This window comes from Macaca thibetana, chromosome 11 (assembly GCF_024542745.1).
Source record: "Macaca thibetana thibetana isolate TM-01 chromosome 11, ASM2454274v1, whole genome shotgun sequence".
Lineage (NCBI taxonomy): Eukaryota > Metazoa > Chordata > Mammalia > Primates > Cercopithecidae > Macaca > Macaca thibetana.
In genome coordinates, this window is record NC_065588.1 from 85,699,806 (window position 1) to 85,717,820 (window position 18,015).

General features: G+C 38.9%; 1 protein-coding gene across 4 annotated transcripts in view; it reads right to left on the reverse strand.

Moving 5' to 3' along the window:
* Positions 1-2,975: 2,975 nt before the first annotated feature.
* The window catches only part of POC1B (POC1 centriolar protein B), a 102,096-nt gene continuing 87,056 nt past the window's right edge, over positions 2,976-18,015 (reverse strand). For 3 of the 4 annotated variants that reach the window (XM_050748576.1, XM_050748577.1, XM_050748578.1), the window contains 2 exons: positions 8,437-8,655; positions 2,976-4,502 (listed from right to left, as the gene is read on the reverse strand). In XM_050748576.1, the coding sequence (XP_050604533.1) occupies positions 4,398-4,502; positions 8,437-8,655 (324 nt within the window). In that variant the 3' untranslated portion in view covers positions 2,976-4,397. Of the gene's footprint in view, positions 4,503-8,436; positions 8,656-18,015 lie in introns of those variants that run through there. The other variant, XR_007717726.1, reaches the window with a different exon arrangement.

The following is an 18,015-nucleotide window of genomic DNA, read 5'->3' on the forward strand; positions in this document are numbered from 1 at the left end:
TATAAAATCTCCAACTTTTAAATGTCAGCAGGTATATAAAAATTATTTTTTAAAAACAGCAGCTGTATTTGTGTTCATCCCACAGGCAAGTGGCTTGCTCTGTCTCTGGAAGAAACGAGTAGCACAAGTTTGTATTAAAATTCCAAAGCCTTAGTGAAACTCAGAGGTCCTATCAACTAAATAATCATATATCATTAGAAAGGTAAAGTCTATCAATTTACCTTCTTTCCACATAGTTTTTAAGTATACTCTATAATTATTGAATAAACAAAATCTTCCCTGAAGTTATTTTCACATATTCCACTAAAGTTCACTAACTGAACTTCCTCTTTTCTTCTGTACTATTTAAAGAAACTAATGTTCAAGATCAAAATAAGAAATAATCTATTTGTAAATGAGATACAAACTAACCTTTGGTTTGTTAAAATAATTAATTGGGAGCCCATTACACTGAGGCAGCTCTAGGACCCAGAGTTCCTAGGTAAACAAACTGAAACCTAACTCAGAGTAAGTGGTCACATCCTGGGAAGACCACATTTAACAAATCAGAATCCACCAACTAATCTCCAACTAGAGACTTTAAGGCTGCTGTTCCACTTTAACCAATCCAAATATTTTCTGTCTTGCTTCCTCAAACACCTTATAAAAGTTTTCCCCTTGCACTCCAGGGGAGCCAGAACGGCTTGCAGTTTGGCACTGACTGATTCATGAGTCACTGTTGCTCAAATAAACTTCAAAAAATTTTAATGTGCCTCTGCTTAATAGATACATCAAGCAAATGAGAAGTTATCTTTAAAAAAAAAAAAGCCTGTAAAACCTTTAACATCTACTTTAACAACTTGTGTAAGTCCAAGAGAAATATTTATGTGCAAGAAAATAATCCTATCTATAGAAGCTAGGAAGACAGATATTGAGAAACCCTATTATATTCCATTTGGTTGAGCCTACCCACTAGAAAGGAAGTGATAGTATCAGATGATGTGGCTGAAGATTAATACGGCTCCTTTGGTGTTTTTCCCCATCACAGATATATATCCTGAGGACTCACTCCTGCTCAGCCACTCACATCAAATTTAGTTTCTTGAACTGGGCTGCTGAGGCATTCTGCTCAGGAATTAATCATAGCTGAGAAGCCACTTCAGGGGTGGAGGAGGAAAACAATCTGCAACTTCTTATTGTCCTATATTCACACAATATACGCTGTGTGCCTACTACAAACTGGAAACCATTCTCAGCTCTAAGATCCATCAATGACTGACAGGAGGAGTTGCTTACCAGGGGAAGACATGTGTGAACTGATGTGTCGGATGGTAATAAGTGCACTGGAGAAAATGAAGCCTGGTGAAGGCTCAGGGAGTGAATGGAGGGTCACTCGGGCAGTCAGGGAGGGCACCTCTGAACAGGTACCAGGTGAGCAAAGGTTGAATGCCCTCATTGATGCCTGAGGGCAGAAAGTTCTAGGCAGAGGAAATGTACAGATGCCCTCAGGTGGGAACACTTTGCTTCTTCAAAGGGTTGCATAGAAGCCACTATGGCCAGAGGGCGGTGAGTGAGGATTATTCAAGGAGAAGGAAAGGGAAGTTTAAGGAGGAGAGGTTGCATCTTAGGCTTTTTACTCTGAGATGGGAAGCCCTGAAGTGTTCTGTGCTGAAGAGCCATGTGCTTTGACTCAGGCTTTTCAAGAACCACCGTGGTCTGCTGTGCAAGGGTGACATCAGGGAGACCAGTCAGGAGGTGCTATGGTTTGGATATGGTTTGTTTGGCCCCACCAAGTCTCATGTTGAGATCTGATCCCCACTGTTGGAGGTGGGGCTTAAGGGGAGTTGTTTGGGTCATGCGGGTGGATCCCTCATGAATGGCTTGGTGCCCTCCTCGAAGTAGAGAGCGAGTTCTCAGTCTTAGTCCCTGCGAGAACTGATTGTTAAAAAGAACCTGGCACCACTCTCCCTTTTCCTTCCTCCTCTGTCACCATGCACTGCTGGCTCTCCCTCACTTTCCACCATGAGTGAAAGCAGCTTGAAGCTCTCCCTAGAAGCATCTGCACTATGCTCCTTGTGCAGCGTGCAGAACTATGAGCCAAATACACCTCTTTTCATTATAAATTATCCAGCCTCAGGTATTCCTTTATAGCAACACAAAGGGAATAAGATAGGAGGCAACTTGTAGTCTTCCAGCCAAGAGATTAGTGGCTTGGATTGTGGTGGGAGATGAAGGTGTAAGAAGTGATCAGGTGTTTTCTACATTAAAATGTCCTGAAGGAATGAACTGTGGGGTGTGAAAGAAAAGAATCAAAGAGGATTCCACGTCTTCAGCTTGAGCAATAGGAAGGAAAGTTGTCATTTTATTGCCACATGCAAGTCCAGGAAAGAAACTGCTAGTGACACTGGTTGGGGTGGGGAGTTAGAGGTAGAGGGCAGAAGAATCGGTTTTGGACCTATTTAGAGATGCCTATTAGAGTTCCAAGTGGAGACGCTGATCAGGCAGCCGGATATTCAAGTTAGGCAAGGGAGGGGCTGGAATCTGATGAAGATAAAGGAGATTCCTCAAATGCTAAAAATAACTAACTAACTAACTAACTAACCAGATAAGTAAAGAGGGGAGTTAGAAAATTGAGTCTGTTGAAAAAGTTTCACGGCATCTGCATTTATATCATCACTATTTTTATATCACTTATAAAGTTCTGTGATGACTGTAAAAAGTGTCTGGCAACATCAGGTTGTAAGAAGTGGCTACAGGTGGTTTCTAAAGTGTGGACCTCAGGCCACAAGCATCAGCATCACCTATGAGATTGTTAGAGATGCAAATGATTGGGCCCAACCTGACGCATGGAGTCAGCTATGGAGATAGGGCCCAGGAAACTGTTTTGACAAGTTCTCCAGAAGATTCTCACATATTAAAGACTGAGTGAGCTGGATGATAAGATGTTTAGTACTTCTGAGTTTTAATCATTTAAAAAGAAAAGGAACAACTTTTTCTTTTAAAGCAAAAATGTCTTTATTGTTTCAAGCATGACAAAGTGAACAAAATTGATAGGAAATTTCATTTCTTAGTCTTCTCAATGAGGTTATAAAAATACAATGCCACATAGCTTTTGTAAGCTCTTGAAAATGTCCAGAAGCTCACACTTAGTATGATATAAAAAGGCACTTATAACACACAGTAAGATACTTAGAAACCCACCTCATAGATACAATTGAAATTTCTTTGAGAAAAATTTCTAAATATAGAAATAAATAGGACGGCACTATTTCTTCTTTTCCAAAACACAGAATAGCATTTTCCCCCATGTTACCTATACGCACCATAAATGTGGACACCTTCTCCCATTTTTGTTCTTGATATAGGTTGATAATGAAGCTGAAATTAATTTGCTTGCTTTTCTTCAATTTAATCTCAATTTGGTTAAAAATAAAACAAAATTCTTAATTTGTCACCAGGATCTTTTAGACTACCTGGCTCATTTTCATTTTGTTTTAAATCACAATTCATTAAATAGGAAGACGATGATGCAAAAATTTTAAAAAGTACTTACTATTTAGCTGCTCAAATCATCCTAAGCAACAATATTTCTGAAGCATGTGTACATACGTGTGTGTATATTTTTAAATATCGCTGTTGCATCACTCTGACTTTTCAGCATACTGAAAACACACTAACAATTTTTGTGAACCATGATCAGATACAACCCAAATAATTCAGCACATTCATCTGTGATAGACAGGTGAGTTTCATTTCCTTCAGGTTGGCCAGTGGATAAACAAAGTACACCATAAATTAAATAAAAAACCCACTGCCCCATGCCATATCTGTGCTAGTGTTAATTAAAATAAGTGTATTCTTGCTGTGGAAATTCTGTGGTCTGGGAAGTTTTATTCGTTCATCCTTTCACGGCATTAGTAAGAAAGGATAATTTTTATTTTGAACAGAAAGAAACATAACAAGTCAGATCAATAATTCATTATTTGCATGTAGGATGCTATTTTGGAGGTAAGTGAATTATTTCACCCCATGACTGTCTGAATATGGTCAATCTGAAATGACTTAACAGTGATATCCAGAGATTTGGTTACTTTCCTGGCAGGATTTGGCCTAGAAATGAAAATGGACATTTAAAATAATATGGGGAAAATACAGAGTCGCTTGAATGCTTATCACTTTATTACTGCAATCATAAATGATAGTAATTTAAATTAGTCCTTCACATTGATTTGTGTGTTTACATTAGTCCTTAGATATGCCTTTTCTGCCTTTTGTTCTGTTGCTCACCCTTTTAAGAAATGCCATGATAAATAGCACATGGTCATGTTGCGTGGAGTATCTTGTACTACCTTCCTGAGTGTATGTACATTTATTCATTTATTGTGCCTCTGCCCAACAAATGAAAATGAATTTTTTATTCAGCTTTTCTGTTGGACAGCACTGAAAAGCTTTTGCTGATTTTCAAGGCAGTCTTTCAGCTTATCCTCTGTCAAAGTCAGTCGCTGCTCCAAGATTGAAACAGTCTGCAAAAAGGAGGACAAAATAATCAATGCCTGGTCCTCTGGTGGTGAGGATGACAAAGACAATCTCTGCATAGGAAGGTGAGGATGACAAAGACAATCTCTGCATAGGAAGGTGAGGATGACAATGACAATCTCTGCATAGGAAATCCTTTTTAGAACTGGGATGCCCACCTTTGTACTAAGAAGTTGACTCAAAAATGAGCCCCAGAACTTGCTTTGCTTCTGGGCCCAACCACAGGGCAAGGCATTATCAAACAGTTGGAGAAAAGAAAAGAAAAGAAAAAAAAACCCAAACTGATGTGTTTGAGAAAAAAAGCAGCAAAAGATCAGACCTCTTATGCCTGATCTTCCAAAGCATCAAAACCAGGGAAGAAGCCACACAGTGTTCTAAGTGGTGCCATAAGCTACACACTTAGTGGAGAAGGGGAGCGGGTGCCAAATTCCACATGCCAGCCAGATGCCACTGAAATGTCATCACTACTCATTCTGTCATCATCCAATCCATGGCAAACCATACCTAGAGCACCGCAGATGGATGGCTAGATTGCTTTGAAAATATCATAACAATCGCCTCCAGTGCCCTCACACAGAAGATGCTAATATTTCCTCGTGGAGTTGTTAGGAGGATTGAATAAAATAATGCATGTAAAATGTTTATGCTAGTACTGGACACACATGGTTTGAATAATCCTGTACTCACTTATTAGCTAAAGGAGTTAGAACACATCCAGAATACATATACAAACACACATATGTATATATATAAAATGTTAAAATATGTTTTATACATATGTTAAACTTGGGAAATCTAATTTTTTGTTATATTGGCTACTCTGTCTTCATTCCTTTGTATCTTTTTTTTTTTTAAACTTCTTATTATAAAATAGATTATTCAGGAACCCACACAAGGTACATGTGTTATTTAATGGATTCTTATAAGAAATACATCCTCAAAACCATCACCCATAGCAAGAACTAGACTCCGCCAGCCACCCCAGAGGAGCCTTTCATGTGCCTACCACGTGACCTCCTTGCCCGCCCTCTGTAACAGCCACTATCCTGACCTTTAAAATGATTGCTTTCTTTATGGTTTTATTTCTCAGGTGCACATCCCTAGACACTATAATTTTCTTTCCCATTTCAAGAATTAATGTGTCACTTAAAGTCTCTCTTAATTTACAGGTGCCCACCCTCTCCCTCTCTTTTCTTTACAATTCGTCTGTTGATAAGCTCAGGCCATTTGACAAGCTCTGAAACTGCACACTCAGGGTGCAGCTCAGCCTGTTCTTCCATCTTCTGTATATTCTCTAAGTTGGCTGTTGGATCCAAAGGCTTGATCAGGTTAGATGCCTTGGAAAGACTACAGGTGGTGGCCTGTTCTCTGATTAGAAGGCAGATTAATAATTTTTGGTCATTTCTCATGAATGTCATAGTGACTCAATGTCTACATCTATTAATTCCTGGAGATTGCAAATGATGATATTCTAATTCTATCATTAAAACATTTTGTTAGTTGGGATAACTAATAAATAAGAGACATTTTCCTCATCTACTACTTGCTTACCTAATGGTAGAGTTCATGTAGGAAACACATGACACTTGCTTGGTATTTAGTCAACCAGTTTTAAGATAAAAAAATCGAATCCCTATCGTCTTTTGAATGTAACCAATTTTTAAAGATATTATTTAATAGCTTTTGCCTTTTCATGTTTTTTACAATCTATAGATCATTACTAATTAAAAATAATAGCGAGCTGTTAATACATTCTACCATTTATTGAGTGCTTACTATGTGCCAAGCATTTTATTAGACACTTTTTTTTTGAGACAGGGTCTTCGTCTGGAGTGTTAATGGCTTGATCTTAGCTCCCTGCAACCTCTGCCTTGTGGGTTCAAGCGATCTTCCCACGTCAGTCTCCTGGGTAGATGTGACCATAGGTGCGTGCCACCCTGCTTGGCTAATTAATTTTGTTGTTGCTGTTGTTGTAGAAATGAGGTCTTAGCACTTTGGGAGGCTGAGCTGGGTGAGTCGCTTGAGCCCAGGAGTTTGAGACTAGCCTAGCCAACATAGCGAGACCCTGTCTCTATATAATAAAAAAATAAAAGAAGAAATGGGGTCTCACTACGTTGCCCAGGTTGGTCTTGAACTCCTGGGCTCAAGCAATCCTTCTGCCTCAGAGGCCCAAAGTGCTGGGATTATAGGTGTGAGCCATTGTGCTCAGCCCTTTAGACACTTTATCACAGTTCCAAATGCTAAAAGTTATTTATACATTATTAACACCTTTAAAACGGGTTAACTCCATCTGTCTACCATCTAAAACATAATTTCATTTCAATGTATTTCTAATTATAGTTCATTAACAATAAACACCCTCCAACTTAGTTAGGTGTTGTTAAGTCACCTGTAATTAAAGTAAATCAGAATGTATTTATTTTACTTGCTGCTTGCCCACAGAGTCACTGCTCCCCTTTTGCAAGTGTGTTGTGCCTGCTTCTAACCTTTTTAATATGTAAAATGAATCCATTCCCTAAGAATTAAAAATCATACAGAAATTCAATAAAGCTTAAAGTGATTTATTTAGCTTTGAATCCGGTAAAAAGGAGGAGAATAGGTCAAGAAACTGAAAGAACAGGGAATGGAAAGATTCACTCGGGAGAGACCCTAATGAGGACTGAATGTTGAAAGGTTAACAGTTTAGGTGAGGAAGTTATGGCAATATGGGAAACAAACCAACTACAACTAAATTTGACATGAAGTGAAGAGGGCAATGGCCTTTAAGGAAAAGAGATGCCTGATAAATAAAGAGAAAGTCACGTATAATACAATATTACAAAATGAAACGAAGTGATTTTTAACATGATTTTCTTTGAGCAAGTCATATGATGACTCCAAGTTCTCACATGGCTCTTTCTCACAATCTGTCAGATGCCTCCAAAGGCCCTGAGGTGATATCTACAGGATAAAAATATTCACTTAAATTAGTGGTTTTCAACACTGGCTGTAAAACAGAATCATATGGGAGTTCTTAAAAGACTGATGCTAGGGCCTTATCCCAGACCAATGGAAATGGACTCTCTGGAGGTGAAAACCAGGTATATGTACGTTTTTTAGCTGCCCTAATGATTATATCGGACAGTCAGGGTTGAGAACCAATTGGGTGATTTCTATGCAAAAGTTATTTCTATTTGAAATATTTTTTTTCTGGACAAGTAATTGACATCTCTGTAGTTCATATTTTACCATCTTTTTATATAACTTGCTACTGTCCACTCCAACAAATATTAGTATCTAGTATTCTCATTCTACATATCAAAGAGGAACAAGAGAAGACTTATTCAAAGGGAACAATGAATCAACAGAGCTGGAAGAGAAACCTTTGGTGTATCCATTTCAACATACCATTTCCCTTAAATTATGTCTATACCTTGTAACCAAGAATTTTGGTATATTATTTAAGATCCACTGTATTTTTCTTTGCAAAGGTAAACTGGCCTCCAAAAACTGGGTAATATTCTAACATGGGAATGCAAAACCATCACACCTGGAAGATCACTGCATCAATGTAAGAGGCTTTGGGATGAGAGAAGTTATATACTGGACAGTGAGAATATTTTCAGAGTTAAAATCTACAAACATTGGCAATATTTCATACTAACCAGAAATGGTTACTCCCAATATATTTTTCTTATGGCTCTAAATTTTTTCTTAGGAATGGCTTAAAGTGTGTGTGTGTGTGTGTGCACGTGCACACACAAATGCATAGGCTCTGAGTTCATTTCCATAAAATCTTGTTTAGGGCATCGCCACCTTGAGTTTGCTTTGCTAGTACAGAAAAATTTCCCCTGCTCTGCTAGTTCTGCAACTTGCTGTATCCAGAATTGTTTTGTGTATCTTACCCCCAAGTGCAATGCATGCAACCTGTGCCATGCCCACCTGTGTCAAAACATTGAGTTGTTCCATAATATGCTCTAAAGCATCAGTCACAGCGAGAGGTATGCTCCTTTGACTTTCGCAGGGGAGGTCACTTATGTCTTCTGTTTTCTTTTTCGTGGTTGTTGGTGAACATTCTGGTGACAACAAGGAAGGGTTCAAGAAATATCCACAGGCCTCTTCACCCTTGTCTGGCAGAGTTCTACCACTGGTTTCTGTTGTCTTTAATGTCACAAAAAATACAGGAAGAATTATATTTTCCAAACTTTAAAATGATAGATATAAAGTTTAAAATATTCCTCTTCTAAAAAGCCCAGCCTTACATTGAAGATTTACCCTCAACTATAATAAATTATGGAAATTACTGTAATTAAATAAGGAATTATTATAATTATTTTACTAAGGAAACAAAGCTGAATAGAGAAAATTCACAATTTTCCTTGACTTTCTTTTCAATGAAACACACTTTCTATACACTGATCTGAGGGATCTACTATTACAAAGATTGTTAGATGCAGTTTAATTCTCAGTTTAAAAACAACATTCACATCTATTAGGATGACTATTATCAAAAAAAAGGAAAATAACAAGTGTTGGTGAGAATGTGGAGAAACTGAAACACTTGTCCATTGCTAGTAGGAATGTAAAATGGTTCAGCTGCTGTGGAAAATAGTTTGCCTCTTAGTTACCCCCAAAATTAAACAAAAAATTATCATATGATCCAGCAATTCTCCTCCTAAGTATACATCCAGCAGAACTCTGAAAGCAGGGACTCAACTGGACACTTATACTTGTACAGCAATGTTCATAGCAACATTATTCACAATAGCCAAAAGCTAGAAACAACTCAAGTATCTATTGATAAATGAATGTATACACAAAATGTGGTATAAACATACAATGAAATATAATTCAGTCATAAAAAGGAATGGAATTTTGATATATGCTATAACACGGATACATCTTGAAAACATGCTAAGTAAAATGAGCCAGACACAAAAGGACAAACATTGTGTGACTGCACTTATATGAGGTGCCTAGAATAAGTAAATTCTGAGAGACAAAAAGTACAGTAGAGGTTACCAGGGGCTGGAGGTAGGGGTAATAAGGAGTTATTGCTCAAGGAGTACAGAGTTTCTACTTGGAATGATGAAAAAATTCTGGAAATAGATAGTGATGATGGTTACAAAACACTGAATACTGTGAATATACTTAATGCCAGTGAATTATATACTTCAGAATGGTTAAAATGATAAATTTGACATTATATATATGTTACCACAATAGAAAAACCAAAAGTGCTCCATATAGCAATGAACAATCCAAAAATAAAATTAAGAAAATAATTCCATTTACAATGAAATAGCATAAAAATATTTATGAAAAAATTTAACAAAAGAAATGTAAGGCTGGTTGTGGTGGCTCAAGCCTGTAATCCCAGCACTTTGGGAGGCCAAGGTGGACGGATCACCTGAGGCCAGGAGTTCGAGACCAGCCTGGCCAACATGGCAAAAGTCTCTACTAAAAATACAAAAATTAGCCGGTGTGGTGGTGCACACCTGTAATCCCAGCTACTCGGGAGGCTGAGGCATAAGAATCACTTCAACCTGGGAAGCAGAGGTTGCAGTGTGCCAAGATCATGCCACTTCACTCCAGCCCAGGTGACAGACTGAGGACATGTCTCAGGAAAAAAAAAAAAAGAAAAAAGAAAGAAACGTAAGACTTGTACACTGGAAACTATTATACAAACCATCATTGAAAGAAATAAAAGATCTAAACAAATAAACATCCCATATCCCAAATTCATGAATCAAAAACCTTAATATTATTCAGATGGCAATACTCCCCACATTGATATGCAGATTCAGCGCAAACCTTATGAAAATTCCATTTGTCTTTTTTGCAGAGGTTGATAAGCTGATCCTAAAACTCATATGGAAATGCAAGAAACCCATAACAGCTAAAATAATATTGATGAAAAAAATGTGAAGGACTCATACTTCCAAATTTCGAAACTTATTGTAAAACTATAGTAATTAAGACAGTGTGGCACTGACATAAAAATAGACATATAAATCAAAGAAACAAAATTGAGAGTGGAGAAATAAACCCTTCCATTGATGGTCTGCTGATTTTTTTTTTTTTTTTTTTTTTTTTTTTTTGAGACAGAGTCTCACTCTGTCACCCAGGCTAGAGTGCAGTGGCTCACTGCAGGCTTCGCCTCCCAGGTTCACGCCATTCTCCCGCCTCAGTCTCCTGATTAGCTGGGACTACAGGCGCCACCACCATGCCCGGCTAATTTTGTTTGTATTTTTAGTAGAGATAGGGTTTCACCATGTTAGCCAGGATGGTCTCAATCTCCTGACCTTGTGATCCGCCTGCCTTGGCCTCCCAAAGTGCTGGGATTGCAGGTGTGAGCCACAGTGCCCGGCCAGTCAGTTGATTTTTGACAAGGTTGCCAAGACAATTTAATCAAGAAAGAATTGTCTTTTTAACAAATGGCATGGGGAAAACCCAATATCCACATTCAAAACAATGAATTTGGGTCTCTACCTCACACCATATACAAAATTAACTCAAAATGGATCATAAAGGGCTGGGCATAGTGGCTCATGCCTACAATCCCAAAGTGTTGAGAGGCCAAAATGGGAGGACTGCTTGAGGCCAAGAGTTTGAGATCAGCCTGGGGAACATAGGGAGACCCCATCTCTACAAAAAATAAAAAACTTAGACATGCATGCTAGTGTGAGTCTGTAGTTCTAGCTACTTAGGAGGCTGAGGCAGGAGAATGACTTGACCCCAGGAATTTGAGGCTGCAGTGAGCTATGATGGAACCACTGCACTCCAGCCTGGGCTACAGAGTGAGAAACTCTATCTCTTTACAACAAACAAACAAACAAACAAAAAACAAATGACATCCTCAAAACGATCCTATTGGTATCACTTTGAATTACTCAACTCCATATGACAGAGAAAAGCTAAAACTGTACTGAAAATGTCCAGAAGAAAGGCTCCTAACAATCACAGATCCTGAAAGAACAAGTTAACATAAAGGATTTTTAATGCTACCCAGTCATACTTAGAAGCATCTATGAACCAACCACCTATTTATGCTCTGAGCTAAAGGAACTAGGAAGACAACATACAGCACTTATCTACATGGGTCTGCAGCTACTGAGCTGATCGCAAGGACTAAAATGGGAGCACTGTAGAGGTGAGTATGGAAATACAAAGGATTCTCCAAGAAATCTGGACTCATGATCACAGTCTGCATTCCTGATCCTAGACCTCACTCACTGGGGACAAAATATGGATGTCCATGCTCCACAACCATCCTCACCCCCAAACAAATAGTTCCTGCTCAAAGGACAGGCTTTAAAAAACAAACAAACAAACAAAAAACATTGCTTCTGCTCTGCTTGCAATGGCTTTCTCTGCCATCCCAGCATGACTGCATCCTTCTTGACCTTCAAATTTCAGCTTAACTGTCACATCTTCAGAAATGTAGTCCCTGCCCTGACCACCCTGCTGAAGCTGGACCTTTCATTCTCTAGCATGGCATCTTGATGCTTTCCTCCATAACTGCCCAGAATTTGTATTTATATATTTGCTGTTTGTCTATTGTCTGTCTCCCTCACTAGATTACTATGTTTACTCTTCTCATCACTGTATCCCTTGGATCATTTCGAGTACTTAGCAGAAGCTTGAATATTTTTGAAAATGTTAACCACTTGTATACAGACTTTTATTTATTTATTTATTTTTGAGTCTCGCTCTGTTATCCAGGTTGGAGTACAGTAGCGCGATCTCAGCTCACTGCAAGCTCTGCCTCCCAGGTTCACACCATTCTCCAGCCTCAGCCTCCTGAGTAGCTGGGACTACAGGCGCCCGCCACCACCTCCAGCTAATTTTTTGTATTTTTAGTAGAGACGGTGTTTCCCCATATTAGCCAGGACGGTCTTGATCTCCTGACCTCGTGATCCGCCCCCCTTGGCCTCCCAAAGTGCTGGGATTACAGGCGTAAGCCACCGCGCCAGGTTGTATACAGATTTTATTATTGCTCTCACAGATGGAAACCAAATTATCTATAACCAAGACGGTTTTTTGGAAAAAATATGGATCACAACATACCTAAGTATGTATATACATGGCCACAAATATTATTAATCATATTGTAATAAGAGCTTCAGCCCTTCTTGGAAAAATGCCTCAATCTAATTAACAAATCAGTTATTGAACTCTGGAGGTTTGCAGTCAAGGTCGTTAGTATAGAAAGGACAATAGGAAAATTGGCAAAGATGATTTAAGACCATAGACAATCCAAGCAATAAAAGACCTCCAATAGGTTTTCTTGTTTGGGACCAGCAAAAAATACATTACTATCATATCACATATGGAAATGAAAGAAAAAAGGGAAACGCATATGGGCAGAGAGAAAAAAGGGTGCCAGCTCTCCATCCTACAACATTAGCCAACTGACATCTCTCTCTGTCTCTCAAAGGTATTGGAACCTAGGTATTAGCAGATTCCTTTCTACCAACCAACCCTGTCTTTACATCCTGTTTGTATAGGAGAAGAGTGAGATGCACAGGGTGGGGGAGGCTCAGTACATTTCATTCATAAACATTTTTAAAAAAGGTACAAAGGGAAAAACATGGTGTTTAAGATTCTTGGCTGATAGAAGTCCAGCAAGTGAGTCTGTAGTACCTGCTTCTCTCAGCACATTGAGATATTCTCCTATTTCAAAGGTGCTAATATTCAGTTTTGAATAAATACTTACTGAGCATCTATCTATACATACTATCATACAATGATAAATGTACATATGGTATGATGCCCGCTCTCAAGGATTCTCTGTTGTGATGAGAGAATTCAGACCGGGCAGGGCCTAAATCCCCCACAGTGCCTGGCTCATTTCTGGCACTGCTGAAGGAGCATGAAACAAACAAGCAGACAAAACACAAGCAAACACATGATTGTAAGACTGCAGAAAAAACAAATGCTTTGGTAATTCATAAAAAGAAGAAATCACATCATGCTCTCATTTCCCACCTCTTACTTCTTTTGCTAACACTGTGTGATACAGTGAAGCAATAGTAATACAATCATTGATTGATCCTACAAATAAGGACCTCCTATGGTAGGCTTAGAGCTACAGTAAAGAAAAGACGGACATGATTTCTTCCTTCATGGAGCATACAATACTCTGAGGAAGTACTTTATCAAAAAGGATGGCAGGGCAATCACTACCCTTACATTCTTCTTTGGATAACCCCATGGTTGCCATCTCGAAGATGGGAAATGCATCCTCATCAAGGGCAAAGAGTGAATCTAAGGGCTGAGAAATCCTTATCTGTATAGGTCAAAAGGGTTCACTTTTCACCTGAACAAATGAAATGGAGTAAAAGATACAGATCTGACTGATGCAAAGAACTATGAAAGTCCTGAGAACTGAATATAAAACATATCACATCCTGGGGACAAATGACTCTTAACAGGTTCTTTAAATATCATGGTTATTTTTAACACATACATCTTCATTTGTCACTTATTTTTGAGGATGAATTACTTTAATGCATCAATGAAAACTGAAAATTTTGGCATTGCCGAACACATTTTTATTAGAAAATTAACCATTCAACAACATAACCATGGTCCACACATCTAAACTATTATTATTTACATAATTAACAAAGGAACATTCAAGATACTGCGGTGCTCAACTACATGTGAAAGTTCATACATTATATCTATTCCCCTTCCTCCTTTCCTTTTCTCTCCTTCTCCTACCACCCTTTCCACCACCCACCCTCTGGGCTGGCGAGTCAGAATTAATCACTAGTGCCATTTCACTCCCACAAGACTTCGTGCCATCAGTAGAGGATTTCTCACTCCTTATGATATTTGTGTTTACATATCGATATTCCCCATTAGATTATGAACCCCTCATGTGGGGTCAACAACTTTTATCACCTCAGGTGCTTGGCATAGCACATGAGACATAGACAAAGCTCCACATTTGTTGAACTGAATTTAATTGGCTGTCCTGCATCAGCTGAGCCAATCACAAAAAATTAAATATTAGTAATTTGATAGTATTTGGAGAGAAATATAACCCCCCAAAGTTAAACTAATGCCATTTTCTGCTAAAAATTACAATCTTAAATGCCTTCTCAGAGGTACAGTGAGGGAGCAATGCAAGCATATATTATCTAACTGCAAATCACTGGTAGATTTTTATCCCTTAAAGGCATACTTGATAGCTTCTGGCTGAATAACATAAGGATTTTCCTGACAAATGTGAATGCAAAAGTAGGCATTTCACATGTAAAGATAATTAGTGACTTGAACTTTAGATATACATTCAATCAGTTGGTTAAAATAGTTAGTTTTGATTTACGACTAACATTTCTACTTTTGGTTTAATTCTGTAAGTAGAGAACAAAACAGATAAAAGGCAGAAAAATATCTAAGCCAAAGCGAGTTTCCCATTATTGAGGTTCTAAAATAGACTTGGGAAGGTCATTTGTCAGAGATATTGTGAAAGATATACAAACATCAAATCAGGAAATTCAATTGAATGCCTTTTAAAGTCCTTTTTATTCCTGATGTTCTGAGATTTTTAAATCACTACACACACACACACACACACACACACACACACACGTATGTATAAAAAGTCTGCCTGAAATAGACTAGAATAACAACAACAGAAAAAGCCTTTCGCCTGGACAAAAATAAAAGCAAATATTATTTTTCAAAGAAAGAATATACCATTTATTTTCAATGATAAAATTTAGAGTAGGGATTGGAAACTTCAATAATCTCTACATAGGATCTAAGATAATGAATACATGCCATTTGTTCAAGCAAAATTATTTTATTTAGCACCTATGTGCCAGGTAAAATTCCAGGTACCAGAGATACAGGAGTGTGTTCATTTCCTACAGCTGATGTAACAAATGACCACAAACTTAGTGGTTTAAAACAACATAGATCTATCATCTTACAGTATTGGAGATCGCAAGTCCAAAACAAGGGCTTGGATCTTGTTTAACGGGGCTAAAAACAAGGTGTCAGTAAGCTGCATTCCTTCTGAAGGCTCTAGGAGAGAATCCATTGCTTGCCTTTCCAGCTTCTAGAGGCTGTCCACATTCCTTAGCCCATGGCTGCATCACTCCAATAACTGCTTCCATTGTTATATCTTCTCTAATTCTCATGAATCCCTCTGTCCCTATAAGGACCCTTGTGATTATATGGGGCCCGGCCAGATAATCCAGGATAACCTCCCCATCTCAAGAGCCTTAACTTGGCCGAGCACGGTGGCTCATGCCTGTATCCTAGCACTTTGGGAGGCCGAGGTGGGCGGATTGCCTGAGCTCAAGAGTTTGAGACCAGCCTGGGCAACATGGTGAAACCCTGTCTCTACTAAAATACAAAAGAAATTATCCAGGCATGGCGGCATGTGCCTATAGTCCCAGCTACTCAGGAGGCTGAGGCAGGAGAATCGCTTGAACCTGGGAGGCGGAGGTTGCAGTGAGCCGAGATCGAGCCACTGTACTTCCAGCCTGGGCAACACAGTGAGACTCTCTTAAAAAAAAAAAAAAAAAAAAAAAGGCTTAACTAATCACATTTGCAAACACCCTTTGCCATGTAAGGAAACATTTTCGTAGATTCTGGGGATGAAGAGATAAACATTTTTGAGGAACAGTTGTTCTGCCTACCTCAAGGAGTGAATAAACAAGAGGCCCTGCTTTCGTGGTTATATCCTAGTGGGGACCACACGTAGATATGTGATGTAATGCTAGGCGACAAGGGTTAGGAAGAAAAATAAAGCTGAGCAAGGTGCTATGTTATGATGTAGCTATGCTGATGCAATTTTTTATGGAGAAGTGGTAAATAAATTTTGGACATGTCATGTTTGAGATGCCTATTAGACTTTCAAGGGGAACAGTCATTAATACAATTAGAAGTATATGATTCTAGATTTCTGTGGAGAGGCTGGGTCTAGAAATATACATTTGGGAGTTACTGGCATATACATCTTTTTATCTATGGGTCTGTGATCACTAGGAAGGAGCCAAAAGAGAGAAGAGCTGCAGAGACTTTAGAAGGCAGGAGCAGGAAAGGTGACTGGTGGCCCTTGAGGCTGAAGACTAGTTGCCCAGAAGTCAAGTGAGGAAAGAGCTTCCAGGAGGAAGGAGTGATAACCAGGATCAAGTGCCACACACGGGTGGACCGAGATGAGTCCTTGGGACCCTGACATGAGTGGAAGAGTGGGGATGAATGCTTGATTGGATAGCACTCAGAAGAATGCAAAGTGAAGAAATAAAGACAGTGAATCTAAGTAACTCTTTTTTTTTTTTTTTAGAAGACCTTTTGCTATAAATGGGAGAAGAGCAATGAGACAGGAGCTGGAAAGGGATGAGGGGCCAAATGAGGTTTTCATTTATGAAGATGAGAAATATATCACAAATGTGTGCTGATAGAAAGAGCAAGCATAAAGAGAGCACTGAAGACCCAGGAGAGTGAGGGGATAACTACTCGATAAATGGGCTGGATAGACAGTGGCTGAGTGCCCATGGAGCTTTGTGTAAATAAATGTATGGTGAGACCGGCCACGATGGTTGTCTAGTGAAATCCAGCCCCTTGGGTGTAGGCGTGCAGGAGCCAGAGAAACAGATTTAACCCAGGTTGGCATTTTTCTAGGTGAGGACGACAGAGGAAGAAAGGGACAAGACCATGGATGTAAAAATGGACCACAGAATGTAAGTTGGGTAAAGGAGGCCCAGACACAGGGAGCAGGCAGTGTAAAGCAGGAGGCTTGTTGGATGGAGGTCTTTCTGGAGCTGATGAATTACCAAAATGGGAGGACTAGAAGAGTGTTAGCCAAAGAGTGGGAGGCTTTACACTAAGTTTACCATCAGCACAAAGGACTCAGATAGTCACAGAGTTCATCTGAGAATCTTGACAAAGAGGATGGCTGCCTGTCAGAAGTGACTCAGAGTGCTGCTCTAAATTTGGTTCATTTCTTAAGATCAAAAGCCAATGTTGACTAAGGAGTGGATGGATCTATTCGGGAAACAGAACAAGGAACTGTAGACTCACCCAGATGGGGCTGTCACAGGACCACAACACAGAATTCATTTTCAATTCCTGACATTCTTGAAAACAGAGGCTGTTGATCTTGAAGGAAAAAATGACAATTTTCTGTCTTCTGAACAGTGTATTATGTATCCTTGTAGGAACATACTCATTTGATCAAGTCTGATTGACTTAAAAGTATGACTAGGATATAATCAAAAAATGTCATGTGAAATTTTGTCCTCCAAACTAAATTTGCTGAGTTAAGACTTGTTTGTGCCTCAGGAGAAAACATACATCTTTTTCTCAAAGAAAGAGCCTTCGGCTTTGGGGACAAGATTTTATAGAGGACTTTGCTTTTTCTTCTTGAGACCTAATTGGAAATCGCATTTGTATCAGAAGACTTGAAAAATATACCATGTAGCTATCAACTGAAATATCCAAATGATTAATTCAGTCACCTTAGAAAAGACAGCTGAGGCTACAAGTCTACTGTCT